This window comes from Austrofundulus limnaeus, unplaced genomic scaffold (genome assembly GCF_001266775.1).
Source record: "Austrofundulus limnaeus strain Quisiro unplaced genomic scaffold, Austrofundulus_limnaeus-1.0 Scaffold22, whole genome shotgun sequence".
NCBI lineage: Eukaryota > Metazoa > Chordata > Actinopteri > Cyprinodontiformes > Rivulidae > Austrofundulus > Austrofundulus limnaeus.
In genome coordinates this window covers 1,816,423-1,831,295 of record NW_013952424.1, presented here as the reverse complement: position 1 = coordinate 1,831,295, position 14,873 = coordinate 1,816,423, and the positions used below count along the sequence as shown (strand labels likewise).

The 14,873-nt window shown below is 37.9% G+C and overlaps 1 protein-coding gene across 1 annotated transcript in view; it reads right to left on the bottom strand.

Annotated features, from left to right (window-relative positions):
* snd1 (staphylococcal nuclease and tudor domain containing 1) overlaps nt 1–14,873 on the bottom strand; it is a 173,169-nt gene that overhangs the window by 114,161 nt on the left and 44,135 nt on the right. The window contains exons 15-16 of the mRNA XM_014004184.1: nt 11,101–11,242; nt 1,432–1,541 (exon numbers count right to left, since the gene is read on the bottom strand). Of these exons, the coding sequence (XP_013859638.1) occupies nt 1,432–1,541; nt 11,101–11,242 (252 nt within the window). The remainder of the gene's footprint in view (nt 1–1,431; nt 1,542–11,100; nt 11,243–14,873) is intronic.

The following is a 14,873-nucleotide window of genomic DNA, read 5'->3' as shown; positions in this document are numbered from 1 at the left end:
ATGGGCGGGGCTCAGTCTAGTGATCTATATTCAAGTCTATGGGTTTGACCAAAACAGTTAAACATTCACCTTTTTAAAAAAWATATATATCAAAGTCTAAAAATTTATCATAAAAGTTGGGAGGCAATATGCATTTGTTCAAGAATTGGCCATATAACAAAGATTTTTTGAACAGTGTAGCAAAACTTCTGTATGTGACCCATTTTGTAAACTATGAAATGTAACTGCATTCTGTGAAAATAAAAAAATGAAATCCGCACATTCTTGTCAATAAATTCTGCACTCACTGTGCATCCTTGTCAAGTTCCCCACATTTAAGTCACCTGGAAAATATTTTCCCCAAATTCAAGATTTTCAAAAAAGTGGGGGACCAGCTTGCTCTCACTCCCAATACATACAAACATTTTAAACATTAGCCTACCTGCAACACTGGCTAAGACTCCATTTCCATGACAATTAAACAGCAGAGGACAGTGGAGTCAGCCACCCCACACATAAAAARCTCTTTACAGCAGAGATAAAGATGCAGAAGTAGTATAAAAAAAAAACGGCAAAAGAGAGTAAGTGTGTGGCCAGGATAAGTGGTGGGAGGATTATAGCTAGTTCCATCATGGATTTGGTCCATTCACTGCTTCTTATAAAAACCTATTAGCATGTGAATGAACAGGCAGACAGTGGATGGAATTTTTTTAAAAGTCCAGGAGCACTGATCCAGTATCAGGTGAGCTTTCTGTCAAAAGGGAATAAGCAGGGGAGAATGGTGTGTGTTCCAGAAGGGGTCGTTTACATGATTAYATAAATCTGTTTTTTTTTTTCTATAATTTTTTTATGAGATTTGACATCACTCAAGGGATGAATACAGTGTGTTAAATGCTGTAATAAAGTTCAAATGGGAGTAAACAATTTAATCAGCTTATTAAAGCCTGGGTCCCATCTTTATAGAAACAGTCTTGACAATAAGATAAACTCACCTGTCAAGTGAAWCTGATAAAATTGACTTTTCTATCTATGGAGGAGAATAAGAAATGTTCCTTCCATTTTATTTAAATTACAGAAAACAAATCAATATTTACCTGTCCTAATGCAATTAGAAAGGTTGATGTATATTTGATGAAAGATACWTAATAGCTGAAGGGTAATTACACATTTAAATAGATTTTAACACAAGGAAAATGTTTATTAAAAGCATGAGGGGGAAAATAGCATTTGTTGCTACATGTAATACTGACATCCACCCATCTTTGAATCACAATATTGTAGTCAAAGGACACTATAGTTAGAATGTTATTATAAACTCCAATATAATGTGAGTGCTAAAAGGTGGTGTAAGCCAAATTATGGAAACATTAAAAATATCTAACATGGGAACAGGGAATGAAATGACGGAAGGTAATAAAAGCACAGTTAGAAAGGTTCCGTGTCATTGCTTACCTCTCTTTGCAACACCAGCTCTTTGGTGAACAGCATGGCTTCGTCACTGAAGGGTTCAGCCGCCTGCATCCCGCCRGGCATATTCCGGGAACTCCGTGGGCATTCGATACCTAGACAAAGAGAACAAACTTRTTAGTCACAAGTAAGCAAAGCTGCTAAAATAAAAGAACAGCAACAGCCTGGTAATCAAAGCCCACTCATTTGGCTTTACAAGTCAAAGTGACCATTAGATTCATGACCATTTGTTTAAATAAGAACACCTAAAGATGTAATAAAGATGCAAAAATGCCAATAATTTTATGTTGTCTCTTAATTGCAGTATGACAGTGACAAAAAAAAGACAGATCTGCAACACCAGCATCAAGTCTGAGAACTTGAAGTACTTCTGCAAACCCAACAACACTAAAATAGGCTCATATGGAACTCATTGACATYATCTTCAATCTTTTTTTATGTTCAGTGAGAATTTTCCAGCAGATGTGAAGGAAAGAGTAATGAGCAGGTGTAGAAATACTACAAAGCTTTATTTTTTTACTCTCCCAATAGTGTTTATTTCATGCACACTAATAAGGAGAAACAGAATCAGAATAGTATGCAATTCATGCAAACTAATAAGCTCAATTGTCTCAGTTTACAACAACAAACCAACAAGCAGGTTGGATCTGTTTAATACACAATAATCTGATGATAGTTTCAGCTGGGAGTTGAAGCCTCCAGCATATTGCTAATAAAGCAATGGCTCTCTCCGAGGGTCTTTCTTTCCAGTTCGACTTGGGGTTTAATTTAATGAGCGTCTGACACAACAGATATACTGCCCGAGGACAGACTCACAAATATACATGACAGAGAAGTAAAATCAGATTTGTTAGGGCATCCTGGTGATTCAGTGGTTTGCTGAGAGATCCTAAGATTCAATTTTCATTCAAGTTTTGTTAGCATTATACTACCACTGAATGATTGTGTATTTAAACAAGATTTTCAGATTTTTGCTGAGAGACATGTTAAATGTTTCCTTCAATATGCAGAAAAAAAAGATACTTGAAATAACCATTGTATGATCCAACAAAGGTTTTGTTTTGGGGATATAATTAATATCTAATGTTTCCTCATGAACAGATGGATACTTTACTGTTGTTTGCAAAACGTCTGGCTCCACTCATGCTTTAAAGTGAAAATCTAGGACACTGTGTACCAGGTGAGTACAAAACCTGGCTGTTGTACTTTCAAAGAAAGAATGTCCTTACAAGCTTTATCTGAATTGAATGAATTCCATCATGTTAAAAAGGAATGCATACACATACATACATGATCTCACATAAGTTCCTTCCCTCTTTCTGTTTATGTTGTTGCAACCTATAAAGTTAACAAAAAATGTCAGCCTTCACTATATGACCTCCAATGAGGTGGCAAACAAAGGAAAGCTTAAAAGAACAGACTAGTGTGAGTTTGTAACTAACTCAAAGTTCAAACCGGCTTCTTTTATTTTATGTCTTCATTTAGCACTTTCTGTTCCCTGTCCCATTTATTAGAACAAAAGATCTGAGAATATTCACACGAGAAGGGGAAAATGATCCAAGAAAGGAAAAATTAGGCCAAAAAAAATTCTACATCGAAGACTTACAGGTTTAACACCAGTGAAGTGATCAAAAAAGAAAATACTAAGCTTGGATTGTTTCAATAGATCATTTAAAAATGTGTCTGTAAAAATACTAGAAGGAGCCCAAGACCAAAACGTATTTACCTGGCTATGAAACACACACATGAAAAGGACATTGTTTTATACTATATATCAGGCATGTTTACTGCGAATTTACTGCAGCTTGATATTTAAAATCTAGAATTTAAATACATGTAGGGGGGAAAAAAATAGTTTCTGTGCTGCAGAGGAGGAGACACCAATGGCCAAGATCATCTCAAAGTATTTATAGGAGTTTACCAGGACAGGCTTACACCTGGGACTAAGAGGCTGTAACACTGTCAGAATAATACAAAAAAAAAAGAAGAAGAAGAAGAAGAAGAAGAAGAAATGAGGGGTGGAGAATAAAGAAAATGAGAAAGACAAGACAGGAAAGGCTTTAGGAAGGGGTAAAAATACTGCTTGCTGTTAGCAAAAACCGGTGTATGAAGTAATTGCAAAAAAGGAGATATAAGTTTCTGCTTGGGTTGGCCGAGGCGATGATAAGAGACTGGAATTGTGTTTTTCCCCAAGGATAATCCATAGAAAAAGACTGCTCAGGAATGTAACACAGAAAGAAGTCGAATTTCACTCAACAACAAAAAGTACAAGAATTTGTACGGGCTTAAATGCAGCAACAATTTCCAACTTGGCCAAAAACGCTTTAGGATGACAAAACAATGTTGGTAAAAATGGTATACGAACAATAATCCCAGATGAGGGAACTAATATAAAACATCCTCTATATATGTAGTCTCACACATGCACTGAACTGTTCCCTTAAATGACCTGACTGCACTTCTGCAAGTCCCTCGCACTTACTGTAGCCTCCTCCCTGCAGCATTTAAACCAAGCCAGGGAGCCACTTAGCACAGCCAATTTTAACCTTCGCTGAGATACATAACTCAGGCCTGACACCGAGATAAACATCTGGGTCATACTCCAGGATATCCATCTTATCTGATCGCAGAGACAAACAAGACAAACACTGATTGTTCTGACATTACATTACATAGCCAACAACACACGCAGGGGATGCTGGTGCACAGCTGCTCCTCTTACTAGCCTCGAGTGAAAGCACACGTGTCAATCCACCGTGCATCACATCAATCATCTTTTTTAATATTTGGATCACAGGTTGTTTTTTTTTGTCTGAGGATGGATATAATTGTGTTAGCTATTCTCACAATTCTGTTTTTCTTTCTTTTTTTGAGTGACTGGTGGAATTGTTTACATTTTAATAACGCCTCAAAACTCGCTTAAACCAAAAAAAAAAATACGTACAATGTCTCATGCAGACTGTCAGCATGCAGCAATTCCAACTTTAATTCCTTAAAAGAAAAATCAAATCATTCAGTCAATGTATTTACTTTCCACCATTTCTTTCCAGAGTGATATTTGTAACTTTGTAAGTCAATGTGCTCTGAGCTGATCCAATATAAACATAAAAGGGATTGAGTCAACTTCTTTCTCCCTTAACTAAGGCAGATAATGAGCTTCATCTAGCAGAAATGGCTCTAGAGGGAATGTGCTGCTGCTGCACATTTGTGTCATCTCTGCAGTTTATCCAAATATATATCATGTCTCAGATTCCTATGCTAATGATGTGCATATTGATTAGCCTTTGACGTTTCTGCTCATAACCCGCCAGACGCTTGCGCTCTTGCTTTTGGCATGTCTGCAGGTATAAATTGATACTTGCAGGATAGAGGCAGCTCAGTTTGAATGCCATTAGAGTCTTTTTTTTATGTTATTAAGTTACTAAGTCTTGATTCTTGACAGGCTGTCAACAGGATATAATTAGCAATGCGACAGTCAAACTAAAAGCTGGAGGGGGGAGTTAGCATCTAAATGTGTGCATGAGTCGAAAACTCATCTTTCCTCCTATCCCCCATAACAGAATCATTCCATTTAAATTCCCATCTCATTAATCTTCGTTGTCCTTTGCGGTGTGTAACTGCAAGGTGTCAATCCCCTATTTGAATATCTTCTACTTCACAGCCGCCACAGTGTTTACGGGTAAAGCAAAAGGTTCAGCACTGGGTGAAAGACGTGGGTGGGAAAGACATTGAGGTCAGGAGATGGGTGATGGAGGGCACAGAAGGCAGACGGTGGAGGCAAGAAAAAGGAGCAGGTTGTTAGGAAAATTTCCAGGATTTATTTTTCACTGCTTCTTTTTAAATCCAATAATCCATTATTCTAATGCTCGGGCAGATTTTCCTTATGAATTCAAACCAATTCAAAATGGCTGCCACAACTAAGTATTCTTGGCAAACAAAAAACGGCTATAACTTAAACATTTTTAAATAAATTATGGTACAGTCTGGTGTGGTAGTAGCAGTGAGTCTCCACTAACACACTAAGCACTGACTACACAAGACCTTTGTTTAAAACTTTTCCCTAAACTACTGGTGTCATACTTTTTTGAATATTATTAAAGGAGACCAATTATGGGTCCTAGAATTTTTTATGGTATGTCTGTGGGCTATCCAGACCATGTTCATTCAATTTAATGCGCAAAATAATTCTCAGATAATAAAATTACCCATTTTCTAGTTCTGCCTGCTCTGACTTCCGTTCAGAAGAGCTGTTTATGTTAATGAGCTCTGTTGGTAACGCCCTCCAAAAATCTGTTGACATTAACTCCGCCCTCCAAAGCCAGCGTTTATGTTAGCATGGCTAATAATAGCAGAAGCTCTGTTGTACAACCATATGAGAGACACTGAGTGAGACCCAGAGGTAGAGTCGTGGTCGCAGCTTCTTTTTTTTTCTCCCCCTCCTCTGCTCTGCGGTCTGTTACCAGGGCAGGGCGCAGCAGCGGTCAAAATATCTCAGAAACTTGAACAAATAGGCTTTAACAAGGCTTTAATAAGCTAAACAATAGAGGTATATGAGAAAAAGTGCTCATTACAAATGAAAATAAATTAATTGTGTCAGTGCCGGTCTTGAACTCTGGTCTCCCACTCTCTGGCCCAACACTCTGCCCATTGCCCTATTGGAGGCTTGTTGTGAAATGAGCTGCACATTGCACAACAACAACCATGACGGCTTTTTATACTGAGGAGGTGGAGCCTCTTCCTAGGTTGCTAGGTTCCGGTGGGTTGCCGTATGGCTTGTGACATCACAAAATGACGTAAGTATAAAACTTGTCGTTGATATACATTAAAAATACATTTACTTACAGTAAATATGCCCCTGGGTGCATTTTTTTGATCCTAGGAAAGTTTATTTAAGAAGTACATACCCAAAGTTGAGTAAAAAAAAAACTTTAAAAAGTGAATTAAAAGTCCCCTTTAAAAAAAACCTCATGAACCACTGAATAGATGTTATTGAAATTTTCAGGAAGTAATGACTGACTCACTCTTCCCATTTATATTAGAAAACAAATAAACTTTGTATTGTTTACATCAGTCACACAGTCAAAGTAAGCATAAGTCAGTTTAGTTGCTGGACCTGAGAGGGACATTCGGTTTATACCCTTAGGCTGATTCACCACTTAAATTGGAGTGCAAACTCCACCCAACTGGCCATCTGCTTTGTCAGCTGGGCTGCAAATGGTATGGAGCCATTATAATTCCCACAATTGTACAGATGCTGAGCTAAAAATCGGTATGGTTAGAGCTGAGAGTCACCACCAACACATAATGTTAATGTTGCACATTGMGTTGCTTAAAACTTTGGCATTAACGGCTAGAGTCCGTAAGCAAAATATATCATTAAACCATGTGTCGATTTTAACAAAATCGCCCAAGTAATTACTGGATGTACATCAACTGATTACCTTTTGGAATCCACCCAACTCAGGATGGCCACTACAGCTAATCAACCTTTGCCAACACAAAAAAATGTCTATGTCCTGTTTTTTGATATGTACACCCAAGCACAAACTGTTTTCTCTGTAAAAACCTTTTGCCACCTTCACTGCAGCAGACCGATGCAGAATATTCTATAAATCATTTATCATGCACGGCCAACTCAATTTGATATTTATCAAAGTTAAATATTAGACACATGCATATTTGCTGAACTAATGAATGCTTTTTTCCCCCTCCTTCAAAAGTGCAATCAGTAGAAACAGTGGTCTATCGATGTGTCTGTAGGCTGATGCAACTTGTAGCTTGTTTATGTTCAAGACTGTATATCAGTGCTGCAAATTTAACATGAAAAATAAGCAACTTTATTATGTTGCAAAATTTGAAATGTCTTAAGGCATCGAGATGAAGCATTCACATGCATTGCCTGAAAAATACTTAGATTTCCGTTTACTTTGGCACGTGTTTGGTCTACTTTTCTCCAATATATGTGTCCACTATTACACAAGCATACTAACTTAAAAAGGTCCACACACACACACAAGCATGAACATGCTGCAATTTAAAAATAAATAAGTAAATCCAACATATGGAGCTCAGCCAAACACAGGATGATGGCTAAAGCTCCTTGCTGACACTGTAAATCTTTGTGTCTGAGCCATTAGTGTTTCATCTTTCTGACAGCCTGCCCCACAACAAAACTTTCTCCATAACTTTCAAAGTACATTTCACCCGCTGTGGCCCTCTGTATGAAACTCTGTAAACGCTATTGAAGCCAATAAACTTTTACAGGCTTTTCTCTGCTTGGTTTCTCTTAGCTTCAGCGGGCCTTTGTAGCTACGTACTTCACAGCTATTGTATTTTTGTTTTCTCCTTACCATAACCCTCTTCCTTTATTCTTTCTTTATATCCTTCCAGCCTCAACGTCTTATTCTTGCCCCCTCTTTCATCTACCTTCAAAACCCATCCCAGCGTACTGCCAAATCCTTTCCTGTATGGTTGCCCTCCTTTTCCTTTAAAAATGGAAAGACTTTTTATTTTACTCTTTATCAAACTTACATACAGAAGTGACACTGCACAGGCCAGAGAGTGAAAGAAGACGAAGGGGGAGGTACGGTGGGAGGAGAGCAAAGGAAACTACCCTTGAACTCCTCTAGTTATCTTTGAAGGCATAGGTTTGCTGCTGTGCCTTTAGATTTCCTGACCCCATTTTTCCTTTCAGCGCCGTCTTTATCTGGCAAGGAAATTTCTAGAAATGAGAGGCTCCGAGGTACTCACTGTAGAAACAGCTTAGCATCAACTTGTTAAAGTAAATAAAACTGCACTGTAAAACACCACTGCTGGTTAGGACAGAGCGAGAGATCATCTGTTTTGAAGGAAATGCTTTGTTCCTTAATAGCCTCCCATCATCAGCACTAATAAAAATAATGCCGAGCTTGTTTACTCTGCATCTTTTGATTTTTCTTTGCTCCCCATTTGTCTCAGTGTCTGTTTACTCAACACAGGGCAGATGACTCAACAAGGAAACTCTTTTTGAAATCATAATGTAATAAATAGAAAAGGAATGGAAGGATTAACAAAAGAATAATGTTTTCAAAATATCACTTGAAAGCTTTTGCTTATGGTCAGGCAGCTTAAGGCAGTTTTAATACACACAACAGTTTAAACTGAAGTACTGTAGGCATGTCACCTACAACAGCTCAGAATGACACATCCTGTATTGTCTCAAAACATTTTCCTCCCTGAACACTGCTGAAAGATTTCTGTACAGTTATGGCAGGCCTACTTTTGCTGAACATTTCTGAAACAAGACATCACATCTTACTTCCTGTCAGAAATATGCAATGGCTTAAAAGGGAAGAGGTCCAGAGGGCCTCTGTCCTTTCATAGACAGATAAATACAACAGTCTTGGGGCAGCCGTTTTATCGCATGTGTCATTTTGCACACGGCCCCCGGTACAGATGGGTGAATAAAACATGAAAAGATAACTTTGACAGGAAAAACTAAAGTAGCGGGAGATAGTGAGTGCTGGGAGATTAGAAGTAGATAGATGTGGGTCTTTAGACCTGAGGGGCTTCATTTCATCTGCAGTGTAAAGGGTGTGACATCAGCTATGTAAAGACGAGCACATGCACAGAAACGGAGGCGATGGCCTACCAGACATACTTCTTCATTTCACGCATTTAAGATTCCAAAACAAGATGTTGGAGACAAGGAATTACAATGAGAAGCAAACACTAATCAACACAGAGATAAACAAAAAAATAACTTGTTAGCTGATGCAACAGACAAATAATAAATAATAAAAAGCAAAGGGTATCTTGTGCATCGGTGATGATAAACCAAGACTAATGTTTGTATTAAAAACATCATGGGTCATTTCATTTTCTGCCGACTAATCTCCGTTTTCTGAGAATGACCTTGATTTAATTCACTCAGGGTCTTTCAGCTCCATGTTCACAGTCACCATTTGCTAACATCCTCCGAATTTTGAAAGTGGACTAAGTAAATATATCAGACAGGCTTCAAGTTAACTTTCTGTTCATTTTATTCAACTTCTGGAACATTTGGATAAAAATGCTTACATAAATGTGATGATCACTTTTTGTTAAGAAACATCAATATGTTTTGTTTTGTTGTTTTGTTTTGTTTTTTGGCAGCAGTCCAAACGCCTCCAGTGGATAAGTTTGTCAATAATATAGTCAGATTTTTGGAATGATAAGGAACTGTACAAATGTCTGATCAAAATAAAGATGGGCTTGAAGACATTTTGGATCCAGCAATGAAAAAAAAGAGGGTTTGTGGAGAGTTAAGTTTTTTAAATTAATTTTTTTGGCAGTTTTGTTTTTGTATTTCTGTGTTTTTTTTTTCATTGCCAGGTAATAATGACAGAATCTGTTATATTGGTACAATCACAATAGACTATCAAACATTTTGCAGTTTAAAACAATTTGAATCTCTTAGAGCCACCATTTTCTCACTCAGAAAGTTAGTCCAAAAATGTGCTTTTTACCATAATTCTCATTATAAAATGTTCTGTCATAAAAGAGCCAAATCTCATACTCCTGCATAACAACATACTTAGAATCGTATTCAAAAATATCCACCAACATGAACAAATTATCTCGTTCGAATTCACTGTCATGCTTTTGGACCAACCTAATAATATGACCAAGATGAAAACTAATCAGGATTTCGAGTGTTTTTATCCATCTGCTGGTAGGCTTTTTAACACAGACATTGCTCCTCAGGTGACTGCAACCCTAAAGACTTCAGAGATTTGTTGCTTTATTTATGGCATCTTAGAAAAGTATTTAAGTTTGGATGGTGTTTGCTTTTACTGAATGTAAAAGCTGAGAAGCTACAAATTAACCGACAAGTGGGACTATTAAAGTTAATTTTACAGACTGAGTTATAATATCGCACAGACATAAGCAGTAGAGCCTTTGGCCAAGATCCTGATTCCACACGATCCTCAATGTTAGCAGTGAATTTTGATGGAAACATCAAAATAAATGAAATGTAATCCATTGTGAGGTGTCTTGCTTTTGGCTAAATCGCAAAGTTAACTTGTGGTTGCAGCTCAACTTTGTTTTTAGTATGTGACATGTCTTCTGTGTTGCTGCTTATGAGGGAAAAGACGAGCAATAACAAAATGCGGCAGGGGAAATAAACTGACTGTTGCTGAATGCCAAAAGGTACGACTTGATATTCTGAGAACATCAAGTTTTCACAGTTTGACCTTCTCAGTATTGAAGAGAAGGTAAAAAGGGCTGGGACAACAAAAAAAGTTTGCATTTGAGTTTTATAAAAAAATTAAAGTTCAGTCAATAACTACTTWTTCACTTGAGTTTTAAACCCCTCTTTGACTGAACTTAAACAGTTTTTAACAATAAAAACAGAGAGAAGAACTCAGGACTTTTTTTTCTTACAGAATGGGAAACAAAACAGACTTCAGTTTGCATATAAAACCAACTGTCCTCTTTGCCTACTTGGTGATAGGTCTGAGGACTTTGCTGCTCCGCTACATTATATAAATGCACATCTTTCAATAACAGAACAAACGTTTTTGAATTAGTGTTAGCCCTGAAGAAACAAAAGTCAACACAGAACAAGAAATACACAATTAGATGACACTGAGTTAAAAGGATGCTGACATTAGACAGATAAACTAAACCCACCAGCAAGCAGGAATGTGATGAGACAGGTTTCTTTGGGCATGTACAACTTGAGTCGTGAGCCGCTGAAGACATATTCTACAACAGCTTCTGAACGGCCAGCTCTCTGCAGAAAAGGCAGGAACTGCTTGGCTTTCTGTGTCTCCTAATGAACAGAGAAAGAGAAAGACAGATTGATGAAAGCATTTTATTATGTTATGCTGTTATCTTACCATAACTGCATTATATTAAAAATGTCATGGACACATTGCTTTAATCTTGTTTAAAGAAAGTTTTCCCAATATCTGCTTTGGTTTATTATGAGTTTAAGAGTGACAAAATGCATACACTAGAACAAAATAAGGCAGAAGAGTTTAATGATGGCAGAAATCAGCGTGTTTTCTCCCCAGACATCTTCATATCTTAGCAGGGCTTAATGAAGTCCTCCYCACTTCTTAGTGACACATCTGGACTCCATGCAATCAAAAATAAATTCCCTCCTCCTTCTTGCTTCCATCTCTGTCTGCAAAGGTGAGTCACTAGCTTATTGGTGTACTCGGGCCAAAATTACAAGCAGAGCTAAATCATGTGTATTCAGTCAGCGCTAGTGCTGCAGTGGCAGGGGAAGATTCATAAACGATAAAAAATAATTTAATATGTGCCTACTCCAGCCATGAGCATGTAGGCTCAACAGACCAGTGAGTCATGAAACAGTGTTGTGTTTGTGTGAGGCAGCGTGGACACAGGGAGGAGGAACAAAGGCTCAGACAGAGAAAAGTCAGTGCAAACACACGAGTATTGTTTGTTCTTGGAAATCCGTTGTGTTTAATCATATTTCAAGGCTGAAAGTGATCAATAATTTGTTTTTTTTTGTTACATCACAGACCAAAGCTAAGAAACAGTTTACAACATGTCATTAGTGGGGCTAAACTACATCTGTTCATAAAGGGTATATGCTTTAGCCTTAAGATGCACCASCTGAACTCCACCCACCAGATTCCAAAATAACCCCTCGAGTGGGAGATGACACTCTTGTTCACACAAACATTTACAGCACCTGCAGTGTGTGTGGGCTGTGCAGTCCAACTTGGTTCAAATAAAGGGAGAGACATGTGAAAAGAAGAGGACCTCATTATGCAACCTTTAGAGGCACGAGGTGAATCAAGTGCTTTATCCACTCTCCTCCCACCACCTCTGTACATCTGCACCAGTATACGTTTATAAACCTATCTCTGCTCTATTTGTGACTGCATCCCACTCATTGTGCATAATCCCCCTTCAACAAACCTTTACCAAAAAGGATGCTGACGTATGGAAGTGTGCATTTCCAAATGGAGATGGGTGTGACTGCACAGTGCTGTGTAGGTGTGTATGACACAGGGGGGAGGAGAGGGAAAAGGGAAATGTGTTAGAATTGGTTCGCAATGTTGCTATTTTGATCATTTTACTAGAATACTCAGATCAGCCAAGCCAAACAACTGGAGCATTTAAACACATACATTGATACAAATCAAACATGTCCTATTGAAGACTGGGAAAATATACAGGACAGCTGTGTAGCTGCTTAATGGTACCACTGGTGGTCAAGATAGAGTCCCCCCCCCCACCTTTTGTACATCACCACTATGGACACCCTTCGCCAAGGAAGGTACAGCCAATGACCAAAAACATGTGCAATAGGTTGCCTCCAAGCCCAGGTCTCATTTTTAAAAGTGATTTGTGATCGCAATGGGATTTGCCTGGTTAAATAAAAGTTAATAAATAAATAAAATGATGATCAGGCTTAAGTGTGTTTCTTAGTCAAGTGGGTTTGTGGAAGTGTGGTTAAGATAAAGGCTGTGTCCAAAACGGTGGGCCGGGTCCTCCGGAGGACCCAGCCTACCCGGTCGAGGTGGGCCGGGTCCTTGGTAGACYGGGAAGACCGGAAAAAAAGAGGCTGTGAATTTGGACAGTCTAGCCTCCCGTCCTTACCCCGGCATACGTCATGTCACCTAGCAATCATGACGACGCTAAACAGAAGCAAAAATAGATCAAAATTTAAAAAATATCAATATATTAGCGTTATTAATATCGCAAAACAATAAAAATTAACTTAAGGTAACATCTGAAGAACTAATTGACCCACTGTAGGTGCATGTTTATTACGCATTTTTAATGACAAAAATAATATTTAAAAACATGTCTATACAAATGATAAAAGTATTAGTATTACAACCGCTAATTTTTTTTAACTTTTTATATTGCCATTTCTTTATTAAAAACATCTTTTCTCTCACTTCGTCCGCCATTACTAGCATAAAAAAAAACTCCAGTCAGGTCACAATGCATTATGGGATATGGTGGGCCGGGAAAGATCCATCAGACAAGTCCTTCGATTCGGGCCTAAGGAAGGACGCATTTGTCGSCCRCATCGGAGGAGTCTTAGGTTTTGGAYGTCCTTCKTYGYRGCGCTGTGACGTATGCGGCCAACAAATTCGGCCTTCGGAGGACCCGGCCCACCGTTTTGGACACAGCCAATGAAACAGGTTTGTTTTTGTAGGTTAGAGTTAGTTGCTCAAGTTCAAGTAGATGGGCCAGTTGACTTATTTATGCCAGAWACTTGATTTGTTTGAAACATTTTAACATGAGCTTAAAATCTAACCTTGTACTACTTGTTTCCGATGTCTGTCATAACAGTAATACTTGCAGAAATTTGTATTTTCTGGGGTGGTATTCACAAGGGGTTTGAGAAACACTGTTTTAAAGCATGCCACGCAAACAAATGGCAGACCATAATGTCATAAAGTATAGGTCATCTCTGCTTTCGCTAGTTAAATGATACATTTTTTAAAGAGCTTTGAAGTTTTTTCCTTATTAGAGATAGGACGCAGAAGATATGCCTCTTTTCCCACTATAATAAAATACATTAATTATGGAGTGCATCCCCACAAGCCGTCATAACTAATCCCAAGTTGCTGCTGCACATCGAATGTGGCCCGTTTTGCCAATTAAGTTTGGTGGAGGTTTATAGATATGAAATATCTTTAAACCCCTAATGAAATATAAATGCTGCTCTGTCAGCACAACAATTCCCTGTCATAATTATATTTACCAGCTTTAATCATACATCTGCGCTGCTCATGCAATATGAYATAGTAAAGTTACAGAGATGACAATATGTAAAAAATTAATTAATTAATTAAAAGGATCTGGGAAAGATTATGCAAAGTGACGTCAGACTTGTTAACCAGACTAAAGTCACTTGGTGATAAAGAGGTTTAACCCTTACACTGGAGGAGCTTTGCAAAAAAAGTTACCAATCTGAAAGTAGGTCTGCTCAAACCTATGATCACACTAAGGTGGGATTTACAAAACATACACAACTAGCAAATCTGGTGAAGGCATTAACCACAAAAAGTCAGAGGCATGAATCATTTAACCTAAAGTCCTCTGAAGTGTACGAGTACTACAAGTGAGTGACAGAGACAATGTGTTGAAATTTCTGAAAAAGAGTAATTCAGACTGACTATTGATCAAATCAACAATGACTAACAGATCAGCAGAGGAGATACTGATTCTGTTTAGACACTGGTAAGATTCAGATAATGTTCCAAAGTACTGGTATGGAGTGATTAAAACAGACAAATTCACCTTGGTGGTGACATTTCTAACAGCTTGACTGTAAATGTTTTGAGAGTCAATGCAGCTCTCTTTGTAAATCTTAAATTAAAAAGATAGTACCCTTTTCTAGTCCTAGACACCATTATTACAAACTGAATTTATAAATGTTGATATAATCACCCCTACTAGATCATTAA